Below are 17,780 nucleotides of genomic sequence, written 5' to 3'. Positions count from 1 at the left end.
TGGCCCAGTTCTGAGTCCCTCAACTCCTGATCCAGTGTAACCACTTCTCAAGGCTCTAATCTAACAGTCCAGGACTGAGACCCACAATCGAACACCATTTCCTTAAGAATCTGCAGTCAACATGCATTCCTCTACTAAAAGACTAATACTTTTTTATTTCTCCAGCATTAAATATAAATTCCTGATTCAGTAAGCAAGCCCTACCTCTGAGTATCTGACTCAACACCAAGACTCTCAACCCCCAGGATTCCTTAGATTTCTCTGCTCTGCCTAGTCCTGCTTTGTTACACACACACACACACACACACACACACAGTGTCTGTTTGTCTATCTCTGTCTCTCTCTCACCAACAACTGTCCCTCCTCTGGCTATTATTCTATGCTATTATTTAGTGAACCCTAATTTATAAGGTCCTTTGCCTTTCTCTTTTCTCTAATTCTATACTCTCTCCAAGAGTTTCTTAAATCATCTCCTGGAAGTTTTTTCTAACTCATTTCTATCACAGTCCCAAAAGAAAACCATCATTTTCAGTAGATATCCTTTGACCTGACCCCCTGCCAAAAGGCAATAAGCTTATTCTTTCTAAAATTCCAGAGCTATAATTTCCTGTCTTAAAGGAACATCACCCCTCCCACTGTGCACTGACCAAGTGGAATTCATCAGCCTTTAAGGGAATGGTTTTTGAGATCTGGAGGTACAGAATGAAACTATCTCTAATAGCCTCAACAGGAATTGACCTCTCCAAGCCTCCACTGAACCACTATAACCATCTGCACCCTTTCTTCAGCATCAAGTGCTGCCTTTCACTGGGGTTATTTATTAGTATGCCTTGTCTGCCTGTTCTCCCCAACTTGTTTGTGAACCCCTGGGAGAAAGAGACTGAATTCCATTAAACTTGGTAACTGCTCAGTGGGGAATAAAAAAAAGGAAACCAACAAGTAAGCATTTCTTCAGCCAAAAGTCCAAATTTATAGATACCCATGCAGAGGACTGTCTAATTTCTGTTTGGTGAACACCTCTCACACAGATATGGATGGTGTATCTAGAGATAAGCCAACATGGCTGTGATCTCAAAATTCATTTTCTAGACTCCCAGCCATGATAAAGTAACAAGCACTGGACTAAGCTCTTTTGTAATAAACAGCTATAAAACTGTACAAAATATATGAAAAACTGTTTTCATGGGATAATCAGTAGCACAGAAAATAGGGAAAAGAAATGTGGTGGACCCTAGCATTTTCCTGATTTCCTGCCTGGCAGCATTTACCACACCCTGAGATGGGAAGGAGGGAATGAAAGAAAAATATCGTTTATGGAAACTCTCATTCCAAAAAGGAACAAGGGACTTCCAGTGCCGTGCAGCGAGATGGAGTAAGCCCACTGAATCCCATCTATCCTCCTGCTCACAACCAAAAACTCTGTTCAAAATACAAAATAAACAAAAGACAAACTCAAAAAAACTAAATAAATAAATAAATAAAATGCAAACAAATTTTTAAAACCATACTAAGGGACTCCAAAAAAATAAATATAACCAGGAATACTGGGGAAGAGAGTCAAACCTTAGGAAAGCAACCCATAAGGAGGTGTGTTTCCTCCTTTTTCCTCTTTTCTCTTGTACTTGTGAACCAAATCCGGGCACCCAATAAAGCTGTGGTCATGGTACCATGGACAGGTAAAATACCCACAGAAATCATTCCTTGCAGCCAAACGGTGGGGAAAAGGAGACCTTGTGATCCAGAGAGTATGGAGGGAAATTTCTACTTCTTTGTTGTTTCTTCCACCCGCCCCCCCCAACCCGTCATCTCATGATATTGAGCTCTCATCACAGACAGCATGGCTTGTGATGTCAGCAGCCAAAATTCTAATAGAGACCCTGTTAGAAACTACATCTTTCAGGCCAGAGGAATGGGAAAAGGGGGCACTTTAGGCCACAGTATGGACAGAATCCCTGATTTGTTTCTCTTTATTATCTCTCTATTTTGCCCAAGGGAGGCCCCAGTTACACAAACTGTTCAGAAGTAGTACAGATAGATAAAACTGAATTTAAGGAGAGCCCTAGAGGAGAGACAGAAATATGTTAATTCTATGAAGAAACTGGCCAAGTATCCCAGCTTCCCAGCTGACCTCTGAGCAGTACATGTTTGGACACACACAAAGCAGCATAATAAAGGCTTTAAGAAAAGAAAAAAGGTTTCAACCATATCCAGGTTTCAGACCAAACAACATGATGTGTAATATTTCCAGGATATGATGTAAAATTACTCAATATACAAAGCAAAACAAACAAAACAAATGACCAATTCTTAAAGGTAAAGATAATCAACAAATGTCAATAACAAGATGGTCCAGATGTTGAAATTATCAAAGAAGCTAACTGTTATAACTGTGTTCCATGAGGGAAAAGAAAACATTCTGGAAATGGATGGAAAGGTAGCTCTAAGTAGGAAAATGGAAATTATTTTTAAAAATAGAACATTTAAACTGAAAAATATAATATCTAATATTAAAACTTTAGCAAAATGAAGCAGGGGAAAGAGTCAATAAACTTGAAGATAGATCTCAGAAACTGTCCAATCTGCAAAATAGGGAGAAAAATGTTGAAAAAAAAAAAAGAGTCTTGAAAGAATGTGACACAATATCAGAAGATCGAAAACTTGTATAGTTAGCATCCCAGAGGAGGGGAGAAAGGTATTGGTGCAGAAAAAAATGAGGAAATAGTGGCTGAAAACTCATCAGATTTCATAAAAGACATAAACTTACAGAATAAACATCTCAACAAACTGTAAACAGGATAAAATCAAATAAAACCATAGATTCATCATAATCAAACAATCAAACTTCTGAAAACTAAAGACAAAGAAAAAATCTTAAAAACAGCTACAGATAGGGAAGAACAATTTAATGGCAGAATGCTTATCAGAACCTATGAAGGACAGAGGAACAGCATTCTTAAAGTATAAAAAGAAAAGACTTGTCAACACACAATTCAGAAACAAAGGTGAAATAAGGACATTCTGAGATAAAGGAAAACTAAGCGAATTTGTTCCAGCAGAACCACTCTAAAAGAAATGAAAAAGGAAGTTTTTTTGGTTGAAGGAGAAAAATAAAATAGGGAAATTAAAATTCAGAAAGGGCAAGAAAACTGGTATGTATCTGGGTAAATATAAAGGACTACTTTTCTCCTTAAGATATGTATAACTGCTAAAAGCTATATATATAGGTTTAATATATATTTGTGTATGTGTACACATATAAAATACATATATATTTATATACATATATGTACTTCTACATGTACGTATAATGCATACATATACATACACATATGTTTATATACATATACATATTATATACATATATAATCTATCAGAGTTTTTAATTATGTACATAAAACGCATATGACAACTATAACAAAGGGAGGGAGGGGTAAAGCGATCCACATAGTTGCAATATATTTTATATGAAGTGCTAAAATTTCAACTGAACAGTTTAGAGGTCCCTCAAAAAGTTAAAAATAGAATTGCCCTATGATCCAGCAATTGCAGTACTAGGTATTTACCCAAAGGATACAGATTGGAAGAGGTACATGTAGCCTAAAGTTCACAGCAGCATTATCAACAATAGCCAAAAGATGGAAAGAGCCCAAGTGTCCATCAACTGATGAATGGATAAAAAAGATGCGTACATACACACAATAGAATATCAACTATTGAAAAGAATTAAATCCTGCCATTTGCAATGACATTCATGGAGCTACAGTGCATTATGCTAAGCAAAATAAATCAATCAGAGAAAGATAAATACCATTTGATTTCACTCATGTGTGGAATTTAAGGAACAAAACAGATGAACATATGCGAAAGGGGAAAAAAACGATAAAGGGAAGCAAAGCATAAGAGACTCTAAACCATGGAGAACACACTAAGAGTTGATGGAGGGATGTGGGTGGAGGATGGGCTAAATGGGTGATGGATATTAAGGAGGGCATGTGGGATAAGTACTGAGGGTTACATGTAAGTGACGAATCACTAAATTCTACTCCTGAAATCAATATTACACTATATGTTAACTAAAATTCAAATAAAATTTTGAAAAAAATAAAATGTCAACTTGAAGTGGACTTTTAAAGTTTATATATACATATATATGATATATAGGTGTGTATATATGTACATGTAAATGTAACATACATAAGTATATATACATAACATATATATGTATATATATGTATAACATATATGTATGTGTGTGTATATATAATCTCTAGAGCAACCACTGAAGTAATAATACAAAGAGATATGGCCAAAAACACAATAGATAAATTAAAACTGAAATACTAAAAACTATTCAAATACTAAAAAATAATTCAAATACCAAAAAATATTCAAAATTCCTTTCTTGACATCCCCCAAAAGATGTCAAGAAAGGAAAAAGAGAAAAACAGAGAAAGGCAAAACTAAAATAGTAAACCTATATTCAACCATATCAATTATAACCTTAAATACAAGTAGTCTAACAGAGCAAGTAAGTGATAAAAATTATCAGATTAAATTTTTAAAAATCACACAATATCAGGGACACCTGGCTGGCTCAGTTGGTAGAGCATATGACTCTCGAAATCAGCGTCAGAGTTCAAGCCCCATGTTGGGCATGGAGCCTACTTAAAAACAAAACAAAAACAAACAAACAAGCAAACAAAAACACAATATCCAACCATATGTTTTCTATAAGAAACCACTGTATATATAAAGATATAGATTAAAAGTAAAAGGCTGGCACAGATATATCACATAAGCACAAACCAAAAGAAATATGGAGAGGCTAAATTAATATAAATAAAAATAAATTTCCAAATATAAGTATCACCAGGAATAAAAAGACATATTATACAAATATGTATAAATGAAGGAGTCAAATCGTCCAGAAAAGACTCAATCCTATGTGTAGGCACCTGATAATGGAGCTTCAAAATACGTGAAGTAAAAAAATGATAGACCTGAAAGGAAAAATAGACAAAACAAAACTTGGAGACTTTAGGAGTCCTCTATTGGTAATGCAAATAGCAAACAAACAAAAAATAAGTGAGGACATAAAAGACCTGAACAACTCTATTAAACAAATTGACCTAATTGACATTAATTGAACACTCCACCAAACCTAACAATAGAATACATGTTCTTCTGAAGTGTGGAACATGGAACGTTCAGTTAGACAAACCATAGTCTGAGGCATAAAACAAACCTTTAACAAATTTTAAATAACAAAAAGCAAACCAAGTATGTTCTCAGACTATTATCAGAACTAAACTAGAAATCAATAAGAGAAAGATACCTGGAAAATCCCCAAATATTCAGAAATAAAAGACACATATATAACCATGGGTCAAAGAAACACCAAACGGAAAATTTTTAATATTTTAATTGAATGTAAAGTAAATTTCATTATGCATCATGAAAATTGTATGATGTTGCTAAGCCGGTAATTAGAGAGAATTTTTGCATTACATGTTTTTTAGAAAAATAAGAAATGTCTCAAACCAATGATCTAAGTTTTCACCATAAGACACTAGAAACAGGAAGAACAATTTAAATCCAAAGCAAACAAAATGAAGGAAAGCTAATAAAATAAGAGTAGAAATCAATGAAAATGAAATGAAAATAACAGAAAAAAATCAGTATTAGTATTACAAGAAATGTTTTTTTGAAAGAAAACCAATAAAATTGGTAAGCCTCTATCCAGAATGATCACAAAGAAAAGAGAGACGATGTAAATTACATATTAAGTATGAAAGAGAGGACATTACTACTGACCCTATAGACATAAAAAATAATAAGGGGATATTATGTACAATTTAACTTGCATTAATTCAGCAATTTAGATGAAATGGACCAATTTCCTAAAGGATACAAACTGATAAATTCATTCAAAAAAAACAGATAATCTGAAAATCTTGCAATTATTATTAAATATTTACTAAGTTAATATAATCAGTCATTTAAACCTTTCTGACAATGACTATACCAGGCCAAGATGTCCTCAGTGGCAAATTCTACTAAACAAAAATTCAAGAAAGAAAAAAATTACAATTCTATTCCAGGAAAAAAAGAAGAAGAGGAAGGACTTCCCAACTCATGTTTATGAGACTGGCATTACCCAGACCTAAAGCCTCTCAAAGACCAGAAAACTACAGACTAACAATCTTCATGAACACAGATGCAAAAGTCATCAGTGAGATATTAGTGAGTGAATTCAGCAATATACAAAAAGGTTAATACATTGTGATTATGTGCAGTTTACCCTGAAAATGTAAAGCTAATTCAACATTTGAAAATCAAACACTGTGATTCAGAATGTTCACCCCCAAAAAAGAAAATCATGTGATCTTCATAGATGCTCACTCTCAGGGAAGCCAGGCAACCAGGTTACAAGGATGGTCCAACAGCACTACAGACAGGAGTACCTGGAGAAGAAATGAGCCCTCCCACCAATAGCCAGCACCAGCTTGCCAGCTTTGTGAACAAGGAACCATGTAAGTAGATCTTACAGCCCCAGTCAAGATTTAAGATGACTGCATCACTGGCTGATATCTGACTATCTCATGAGAGACTCTAAGCAAAAAATACCTAGTCAAGCTATTCCCAAATTCCTAATTCATAGAACTATAAAAAAATAAGTTATTATTTTGGACCACTAATATTTGAGCTAATATCCCACACAATAGTAGATAAGCAACACACAAAAAAGTATACATTAAAGCCACAACAAGATACCACCGTAAGTTGACAATATTAAGAATTCTGAAGGATGTGGAGCAAGTAGAATTCTCATACATTACTGGTGGAGTATAAAGTAGTATAACTACTTATAAAAACAGTTTTTCAATTTCTTATAAAGTTAAACATACATTTACCATGTAATCCATTAATTCCAAAATCAATTTAAGAGAACTGACAACATATGTCCATACAATAGCTATACACACAATGTTCATAACAGCTTTATTCATGAGAGCCCCAAAGTGGAAACAACTTAAATATCTATCAACAGATGAATGGATTTAAAAAAAATTGTGATATATTTTTATACAATAGAATACTATTCAGTGATTAAAAAACTACTAATACATGTAATAACACAAATAAATCATAAAAGTGTTACTCCAAGTGATGAAGCCAAACACGAGAGAGAATATACTTACATGATTCCATTTATACCAACTTCTAGAACAGACAAAACTAATCTATTGTGATAGAAATCAAACCAGAAGTTTCCTAGAATAGGAAGTGCAGGAGGGCATTGCAAAAGGTCAAGAAGGCTCTTTTGAGGGTTGACAGAAATGTTCAATGTCCTAATTAGGGTGGTGGTCATACAGGTGATACATATATCAAAGAAATAAAACTGTATTTAAAATAGGTGCATTTTGTTGTATATGAATTATATGTCAATACAATTTAAAATAATCATCATATAATGTTGGCCATAGATTCACAGTGCAGTGCAGATTTTGGTACCAGGACAGAATTCTTCCAGGCCAAAAATAATAACATGTTCCCTCCCTCCTCCTTCCCTACACCACCCCAGCCCTCAGATTCTCTTTATGTCCCATTTTTAGTCTCTTATCTACATCCATGCTTTTTTGTGTCCAAGAAATAATTCCTGCCTTCTGTTTTGCTGCGCTACCTCTTCTTATACATTCTACTCTGTGTCACCACTCCTATCTCTGTCATTCTCAGTCATTCTGTCTCTTCCTTAAATGTGGCTGTTTCTGTCCATCTTCTGTCCCTCTACACCTTTTCCTCTCATCTTTAATTGATCTGAATACAAGACCAAAGAGTTTCTTATTCCATTATTTATTTATTTATTGAGTTTACTTTCTTTGTTAATTTTAAAACAGACTAACAAATATTTGTGTTTTATTAAAATGATGTTGTTTATTTATGCAATATTTACTAAAAATTATTACATGTAACTTAAATGGTCCTTGGTTGCTACTTTTCCCTCACTTGTGAAAAGGCTCCTCTTCCCATTTCAGAAAGTTTTTGAAGGACCCATTCTGGCCACCAAGGGAAAACATGTAATCAAGAGCTGGAGGAAAACATTAATATTTGTTAAATACCATCTGTGTGTCAGGGCCTGTTATACGCCTTATCTTATTTAGTTCTCACAACAACCCTAGGAGATTTTTTTTTTTATTTTACAAATAAGAACACTGTAGTTCAGAGAGAAGAAAACAAATAGCTTTGGCCCAGGAGATTATAGAGCAAGATTTCAACCCCAGATCTATGACTTACTCTACTTATTATTTAGAATAGTCTTTTCTACTTTTGATTTCCCACAAATCCAATTCCTTAATAGAAAATTGAATAAGCAATTGGTGTTATATTCATATAAAGGAGCACAACAAGAATAAGAAGATAAAAAGAAACAACAAAAGATAAAGACAAAACAACTTTGACAAATCGCACTGAAATCATGTTGAGTAAAAGTAGATACAGAAAAGTACATGATTCCAACTACATGAAGTTCAAAAATAGGCAAAGTTAACTGATTACAAGGAAATCAGAAGGACAGTTACCTTGGGCTAGGGGTGGATACAGACTGAAAAAGTACAGGAAGGAACTTCCTGAGATACTGGAAATGTTCTGAATCTTTATCTGTGTGGTGATTACATGGATGTTGCAGACGTGAATTATAACCCAGTTGTACACAAGATTAATACAGTCAATGTACTTCATTGTATTTGCCATCACTCAATTTAAAAAACAGTAATTTTCTGATGTTAAAATGACATTTCTTAGGTCCCACAACCAGAGATTCATTTCCAGAAAAGTCTGGAATTGGGCAAAATTACTTCAGAGAAAGGACCTCATTTTAAAAAACCATGGGAAGGAGCCACACAGCCCCTTTTCAGAACTGCTGAGCTGTTAAATGAAGCCCAATGCCTGCTTCAAAATCTGGGACCTGGTACTGCTGCTCCTAATGCCAAAGATTGGGTAAAATTATAAACTGATGAAATAGAATCTCAGCATTTTTTATGATCTTGTACTTTCATGTTTCTCCTGCCTTATATATTTATTTCTGAATAATCCAGATGAGAATTCTCTACATAGGTTATTTTACAAAATATTCACAAAGACTCCATGAGGTAACCAAGACAAGTTCTGTATTTTCTCCTTTAGGAAAAAAGACCCAGAGGCTCAACAAGTTTAAGGAAGTTGCACAAGATGTCAAAATTAATAAAAGGCTAATTCTATTATGATTAATAGAATCAAAGTCTTCTAGCTCCTAATCTAACATTCTCTCCACCACAGAACACTGACTTTAATTACTTGGCCTGAGAATGCAGAAATGATCTATAAAGGAAACCTGCCCATACCCACCCTCAGAAACCATATTCCACTGGAAACTTAATAAAAGATAAATAAGGGGAAAAGAAAAATATAGTTGATGGTTTAAATTTCCCTTCTGATTTCCTCTGGCTAGTTACCTGATTTCCTACAAGCTTGCCTAGATTTTCTTTGTTTTTATTTTTGTTTTCAGATATTCCCTTTAGTCTTTTCCTTACTCCAGGGAATTCTGACTGCCTGTCTCTCCATGCACCTGTTGTTATATAACCACAAAAGGCTCAAAAACCAAAGACGTTTAATTAACCAAGTGGTTGGTTGTATCTGCCCAACGGAGCTCTCCTTCTGCCCAGTTCTGGGACTTCCCACATCCTAGAATAACTACATTCACCAAGTGAACCTGAGATAATTTTCCTGGGAAAGGACCCAAACTCATCTGAAGAAACAAAAGTTGGTCTGAGAAATCTGGCTCACGAAGATAGGTACTAAGATGACCCCACCTGCTCCCCACCTCCCCACCAAGCCAATACTCTCTTTTAAACTGCTCCTTCCTCACACCTTAACCTGTGTGAAAAAGCCCAGGTCATCACTAGATTAAGAAACACTGGCCACATCAGACTGGAGGACAACACAATGGTTCTAAGAAAGAAGACCTCCCCCCCGCCCGGGCTCCTTGGCAACTTTATTCACAGCTCGCATTACATAACCCCTGGACCTATAACCATACTCACAAACATGCCCTATTCTCCTTGTACTCACAAGCAGAAATAATGTCTGTGTGCATCTTTTGAAAGTAATGGCTCAGCCATGGCTCATAAAAAACACTACCTGTAAAATGCTGCATGGATGCTTAATAGCCTCTTTTAGATTAAGGCACTTTCTGAGGTGGCCTCCTCCCTAGGCCATGTGTCTCCATGGAATCTCAAAGGTTTAACTACTCTTAATGGATTCATGTCCATCAACCAGTTGGTACCCTTCAACTTTCTCCTACATTCCACTTGACAAGGAAAAGGCAAGCTCTAGCTAATTATAACAAAGAAATTTCCAGAGGCCAGAAGCCCAGCACTTCTGTGGGCATGGAGGGGCCTGAACTGCACATATTGCCCTCAGTTAAGAAAGATCCACCATCTGAAAACTACTGCTCTGTAATGCCTCTATCTTGTTCTTCTCCATTATTAGATTTCATACTTTCATAAAGTTAAAGCTTGCCTTCTTTGTGTAGGAGAAAAAATAATTGGATTGTGAATACTCTGCTTGAATCTTTGGACTGAATCCAAGGTCAAAAGACTTCAGAGGACACTAGATGATAGAAATGAAAGAAATACCACACCTCAATTCTCCTCATTCACATTTCCGGGGAAGACAGTAGAAACTATCACCCTGGTCACTCTCCCCATTTCCACTAAATCTCACTTCTTAGCTCAGGAATTAGAAGCTAGTTGCATGGGAACCCACAGTATTACAACTACCACTGCCAGGGTCACCGGATGTGACCACACATCAGGACTGCACAACTCCAGATGGCACCATTCAAACAAACTAAAATGTATATACAGTTCTTGGAGTTATAGAGTGTACAACCTGCACAACCAGATGCTGGGTGTTGCGGCTGCTAGAAAAAACCATTTGGTTCATAATGAAGGAACATTTTATTATGTCAGGCATTGGGTTACAGATTTACACATCTCTTCTAATTTAATCTCCATGGCAGCATTTTGATATAGAAACTATCACCATCCCTATTTTACTAATGAAACTGGACCTCAAAGATTTTAAGTAACTTTTCCAAATCACGGCTATTGAACACCAAATATTTGTTCCATGGCCTTCTGACAAGGATAATGTAAAGTTTTTCATCTACTTACACAGGTTTTATTTATAATCTTGGGATGATTCCTTTAGTAGAAAGAGACCTAATTTGAAGGCAAAAAGATCTATATTCCTAGTCAGTACTTAGCACAACATCTAGCATCTCATAACCTCTCAATGCAGAAATGAAAGTTTCTAGGTCTTCCACTTTTTACCTTGAAAAACTGTTATCAGATAGCTGGATCCCAGTTACTCCATTTATAAAATAAAACAAATACTTGCCCTGGCTACTGTAAGATTGAGAAAAATATTAAATTTGAAAGTTCTTTATGAATTATAAAGTCCCATACAACTGTAACAGGACATTAATAATGATTATAAGGAAAGGGTTGGGCAAATTCCCACCAAATGAGGTTATCAGGTAGTAATCCTAAGAGTGGTGGGGGGGCGGGCTACAACTTCTGCTGACACAACTCCCCGACTCTTCCTCTCCCATCCACAGGCCAATCGCCTTGTCCTTCAGAAGACATACTTCCTTATAAAAGCTTTCATTTTTATTAATGATAACACTATTCTCCCACACCACGCACACAAATCACTCATGGGCTTTCCTTCTTTTCCTTTTGTAAATTTGTGAAAAGATCAGATGGATTTAGATGAATTTCATCTTTCTAATAGCCATGTATATACATATTCTCAGTACTGAAAAGGGGTTTTAAGTAGCCAGTAGGAGTCTACCAAATCTAGACGTGGTCTCATCTTTTCAAGACCTAGGTACCTTCTGCCCTGCTCAATGGCTTGATGACACACACACTAGAAATGTACCTTAGATGCATAATACTCTATGAGTGTGCCTCCTTCCTAATGGATAGACAGAACACCCCACAGAAATACTCTGGGTCAATCTGGGGGCAGAGAAAAACAAACCCAGTACTTTCAAAGTATTTTTTTTCCTAACAGTCTTCTTGTAAGCACATCCCATCCAATTTCAAAGATACACATGCAATTCTTGTCTTTTCATAAAAGTCTCTCAAGAGTTGGATCCTGAAAGATCCTGATTCCTGCTGTTGTTCCCCATTCCAGCTCTCCTGCCTGCTGTGGCTTCTCAACATTTCCAAATATAAAACTGATTAATTATGAATGCTGTGGCTTATCTGACCCACATCTTACCTTACTCTTTGCTCCTTTGGAATTCCATTCCATAGTCAGAGGAATATCAAGTTCAGAAAATAAGGTTTCCCTGACATCCATCCTGAAGTTTCCTCCTGCAAGTCTTACCCTTTTACTTCTACGGGCCATACTATATAACTCCTCCTCTTCCCTGCCTCTCCTTCTTCAGAGATTTGTAGATTGTTACCAGGGCTTTCCCTTCATTGTCACTTTGCTCAGTCATATATATTTAATTCTTTTCATCTTTCACCATAAATCGGTCCCCTCAACTCATAATTCAGTTATCTGATCTTCTCTGGACTAGTTCCAACTCTCCAAATTCACCTCAAATAACTGATATTCCTTCTGGGAGCTCCAATTTCCTCTCTATCTTCCTTGGCTCTCTTTGCCCTCTCCAGAAATAAAATTGGAAGGCACTGACAGATATGTGAGGTTAAGGGTCAGGTGTATTGCATTGCATACCACTACTTTAAATTTTTCAGGCCTCTCCATAGCACATGTAAAATCCCCAGTTGTATATCCCCTTTCCTGGAGTGAGAAGGGGAGTGCTTATAGGGAAACAAGCCCTCCTATCCCACAAGTCAAAATCCTCTAGGCCTCCCTCTGCCTGAGGGATGGCAGAAGCAAGATGTCAAAACATCCAAAAAACAGGTTATAAAGTGGAGTTCTGAGCAATGCGGCTGCCTCCAGGCAGACGTCTTTTCTGAGGTTTTGACTGTCCCAGAATGGTATGTCCAAGTTCATACAGTCCCAGAAATGATCTTTCTACCTTCTTCTCCATGAATGAGTGCTGTGGGGAGCTGCTTCAGACTTTGCAATACTGATCCCATTTATGAATTCAAAGCAACCCACAAAGAAAACACATTTGCATGTCATGCATTATAAGGCCACTCAGCTCTCCTTTTGTCCTCTCAGACATCCCAAACCACAAGCAACAGAGTTTTTGCTTTGTGCTGACTAGTGTGCTTTTTCATTTATATCACATCTCTAGTCATGGTCCCGTTCAGATTCAGGAAGCTATCTTCAGTCTGAAACAAATGGGTTGCTTTAACCACTCTTCCCTCCTCATAATTAGCCCCATCATCATGCGTGTGTCCCTCTAGGCCAGACCATCAGCATTTGGGCAGAAGCAGGGAGAAATAAGCTGAGTTGTGCCCATTTTCCCTTTGTATATTTGAAGATCCTATTTAACACAGAAGAGTTAAATGCCTTTCCTACAAAACAGAACCTATATAAAAGGAATAAGCCTATTTCCTAAAACATAATAAATAGTAAAATGAATCCAAGTGTGAGAACCTAATGAATGGAACCACCATGATGTATGTTGCCTCAAATATGAAACATGATAGAACAGGGTGTGTCCGCTCCCTCCATGGGGAGGTCTGCGGTGGAAACTGTATCTGAATGAGGCTGGGGAGGCAGTAAGGCAAGAGGCTAGTCTGCCATGGCCAGCTGCCTAAGTGAAAACAGCATATGCCTCAGAGCAGAGCGCCCAGCCTGTTCCAAGTGTGATCACCACAAGGCCTGAAGTGCTTTTCAATAAGCTGTCTGTCTCTCTGGAGGTCATGGGGAGCTCATCCAGTTACACTTAGTGTCTTATTTGATCCCATCAATAATCATTTGATCCCAATGCTGCTGAAAAATGCTTGGCCAAAATTTCTAGCCTTTTAATGACAGAATCCTGGCTCTTTCTGAAAACAGCATTGCTAGATGTGTCAAATGATGCATAAGGCCTTGGTCCAACTGCCAAATGGACTGTGATGCCAGGGGAGGACTTGGGACACTCACAGAGCTTCCCTGCTGTCAGGAGCAAAGCAGTTCTTGAAGCACACTCCTCTCTACATGAAACTCCCCTACTCAGCGGCTTCAACTCCTTACCTGAGGCTTGACTGGAATATATGCTCCACATGCATTAAACATGGGACTCTTCAGAGACACCCACTGATAACTTCATGCCACCTGCCTGTTTATAGTAGGCAGGTTCAGGGCTGTAGAAAGAACCCCTGTTGTCTGTCACCAACATCTCACAATAGCTGATCTAGACTGCTGGGCCTATGGCCATTTAATAAGAGGTGATAAGAAAGCTCGAGAGATGCTCATAGAAATGAAAGTAGAAGAAAACCCACATTCCCAGAGAAGTCATTTTTTTACCCATTACAAATACATTAGGTGCTAAAAGAGAATATTGCATGTATAAACCACTGAAGCCATGATGACGTTATGCACAGCTGTTCTTCAAAAAAGTATCTGTGGAGAGACAACCATATTGTTCTCCTATCTCAGTTCACAGGAGGCTCTATCAAACTCATCTGACCCTGCTTCTTACTATGAAGTCTGCCATTCTTAATATGAATTCTGGCATTGAACACAAAGGAGTCATTTTAGGTGCCAAGGCCACAAATACTAATGCTGAAATATGCATCCAGACTTTGTTTTCCTTGGGAACCACATACCAGTATGTTTTTCGTGCTATGAGTGAAAAACCTCAGCTTCTATATACCCCTGCTGTGTGATAGTACTGGGCATGTGTGGGAGTATATGTGTGTGCCGGGGCAAGCATGGTAGATACTTGTAGCTCTACAGTGGGCTCTTTTCAGTGCTTTCTATCCAATTAATACTAGTCATTAGTAACCAGTGGAGCATAAAAATTTCATTTATTTCTGATGATAAGAATGATAGAAAAGATGCTGGGTTTTCTCAATGGAATTAGTGTAGGCTTTTAAAAAGGCAAGATTTCTTTTCTGTGTCTTCTCATTCATTTACATTGTGTATTTTATTCACTGAGTCTTTCCCCAGTGGTATTACAAGAGAAACATCCATTCAAAACCACCTGGTTTTCCAGCCAAAGAATACTATGAGAAGAGTTAGAAGTAAGTGCCTGCACACACACCCCTAATTCAGTGAATATGAGAAGAAAATGAGAGTAAATGAAACAGAAACCTCATTTCAGGAATCTCTAGCAGAGAGATCTGCAGTGAAACAGGCCTGCCAAAGACTGCCATCCAGAGCTGCTGGTGCAGACATTCAAGCTAAGAACTGGAGGGAAGGTTGGGGAGCAAGAGAAGAACGATTGTCTCTTCTGGCTTCACAGAGACTATCCCAAAGGGAGAGAATCTTGACAACTCTGATCCCTCTCTTCACACCTCCCTCTTGTTCCTAATTCCATGTTCCTTAGTTCCTCTGGGGCTCTCCCAACAACATCTGGGAGAAAAAACAAGAGTCTGAGAGTGGATAGCTGACAAGGGTTGGAGAGAGGGAGCAGAATAAGTTAATGAAGAAGCAATCTGTACCATAAGGCAACATTTGAAGGAAACGTCTAGGGAAGATTCAACCATATGAAGAAGCGTTCTACATTCTCTGAGAAAGTGTACCACATCCCCTGTATCTACGGAGGCCAGGAAGAGGAACAAGGGGAAGGGAAGATGATCTTAAGATCTAGAGCTAAGCTTGGAACATAGAAGTAATAAGGACATGTCAACTGTCCCAGGGGCCCCCTGTTAAAAGTGCATCCAATTTTGGCTGGGACCCCGTGTAAGTCGGTAGAAAGAGGCATTCTGCCAAGAACAGAAAACTTTTCTCCCAGCTTGGTTGATGGAGAGGAAGGAAAACCCTTGGGGGAGTGACTGTTCAGCAAGAAAATAAGAAAATATGGTGTAACTGTGGGAGGAGGTTTGCAGAAGGAAGAAAGAGCTGAGAACCAGAGGCTAGGGTTTGAGAAATGGGGATTAGTTGATAGTGGCTGCAAATTGATGTGCCTAAAAATACAAATCCCGACACGTTCAGGCGGGAGCTGCTCACCGGTCCCCAAGATCTGGAAGAGAAGGCGGGGCTGGGAGGCACGGATCGCCGCCGACAGCCTTCCCTCTCTGCCCACTTCCGAAGCCTTCTTCTCGGGCATCAGGCGGATCCTCAACCGCCCTTCGCCGTGGCGAATCCACCAGCTGAACAGCTCGCTGAGGTTGAACTGGAGCAGTCCCGCAGTCACCTCCTCTGGGGGTCCGACGCAGCCCTCAAGGATCGCCTCCTCTCCCAGCTCCAGCACCAGCTGCTTGGCGCGCCGGAGCTTGCGAACCGAGCCGCCCTTCAGCACCCTGGTCAGCGTCCGTGCCTGGGCAGCGGCTGGCGAGCTGGTGCCTTCCGTCCAGGAGACCCCGGGCGGTGGCCCCACCAGCCTAAGTAGTGGAGCGCAGTCGAGAGCCAAGGAGCCGCGCGCCTCAGGCCGGCCAGCCCTCGACTCCAAGGAGGACGAAGGCGGCAACAGCAGGTCCCGGGCATAGACGCGGAAGAGCGAGGGCACCACAAAGTCCACTGCCAGGCTCTTCCTCTGCAGACGTGAGTAGCTGAGCGGCTCCCGAGGCTGCAGAGCCGGCCCCATGGCGGGAGAGCCCACGAGCTGGCCGGTCCCGGTCCCGGTCCAAGTCCCGGTTCCGGTCCCGGAGCCCAAGGCTGAAAGCAGCAGTAGCGGCAGCCCTAGGAGCCCTAAGGCTCCCATCCCGCCAGAGAAGCGTTGTTTATATTAGTCTCCCGACTCTCCGGGATCCAGCCTCGCCCTTCACTTCCCCTCAAATGAGAAGGGGCTCCGAATAGTCCTTGGTCCTGAAGAGCTCCTTCCACCTGATCTCTGGGGGATTATGCGTGCACTTGATTCTCTTAGCTTTCCTCCAACTGCAAGGAGGCCAGCAGGAGTCTGAATAAAATGGGGCTGGAGGCTCAGGGGCGTGTCAAGAGACCTTGAGCGCCTCAGGCTCAGCAGCTGGGACCCTGTGCCTCTGTAGCGCCAGGACGAGTGCCGCGCCCCCGTCTGTAGCTTGCTGCTTTCCGGAACAAGAGAAACTACTATGGTTGAAGGGAGGTGGCGATGGGGTGCTGTCCTCTCCTGCCCCCCGCAGCCTGAGCTGTGGTCTGTTCGCGCTCTCCAGCAGCCTCCAACCCTCTGCAACTTTCCAGCTAGAAACGATGGTTCCGAGCGTTCTGCTGTCTGAGCTCCTTCCTCAGCGCTTCTTTCGGCTTCTGAGCTCCTCTTCCTTAGTGTAGGGGAAAACCCGGGGGCAGGGGTTGTTTTCTCGAGCACCCTTCTGCAAACCTCCGCAGCGGGAAGTCTGCGGATTGCACTGCCCGCTGAACTTCTGGGCTTGAATCGAGCCCCCGCACTGTGAAGCAGGGGCTCAGGCCGCCGCGGCGCAAGTTTGCAGCGTCCTTCCTCTCCTCCTGCGTTCGTCTGCTCAGAGTTCTCAGGCACCGAAGCGGCCCCGGCAGCAGCAGCCGAGTGAAAGCGTTCTGGGCAAAAGAGCCCGAAATCTTGTTGCCCCCTCCTCACCCATCGGCAGCCCCCGTGGCTTCAGTTGGCTGCACAGAGGGCGGCCGGAAGGCGCCTCGATTCTGCGCGGACCTCCGGACAGCGGCGACAGGATGTGCCAGCTGCTACCTCCGCTGCCGCCCCCGGAGCCGCTGGA

The 17,780-nt window shown here is 39.9% G+C and overlaps 1 protein-coding gene across 1 annotated transcript in view; it reads right to left on the bottom strand.

Annotated features, from left to right (window-relative positions):
• ALK (ALK receptor tyrosine kinase) overlaps positions 1-16,819 on the bottom strand; it is a 670,565-nt gene extending 653,746 nt beyond the window's left edge. The window contains exon 1 of the mRNA XM_077774140.1: positions 16,126-16,819. Within this exon, the coding sequence (XP_077630266.1) occupies positions 16,126-16,819 (694 nt within the window). The remainder of the gene's footprint in view (positions 1-16,125) is intronic.
• Between the last annotated feature and the right edge of the window lie 961 nt (positions 16,820-17,780).

Source organism: Crocuta crocuta, unplaced genomic scaffold (genome assembly GCF_008692635.1).
Source record: "Crocuta crocuta isolate KB4526 unplaced genomic scaffold, BGI_CrCroc_1.0 scaffold246, whole genome shotgun sequence".
Taxonomy (NCBI): Eukaryota; Metazoa; Chordata; class Mammalia; order Carnivora; family Hyaenidae; genus Crocuta; species Crocuta crocuta.
The sequence above is the reverse complement of the archived record's forward strand: the minus strand, read 5'-3'. Positions and strand labels throughout refer to the sequence as shown.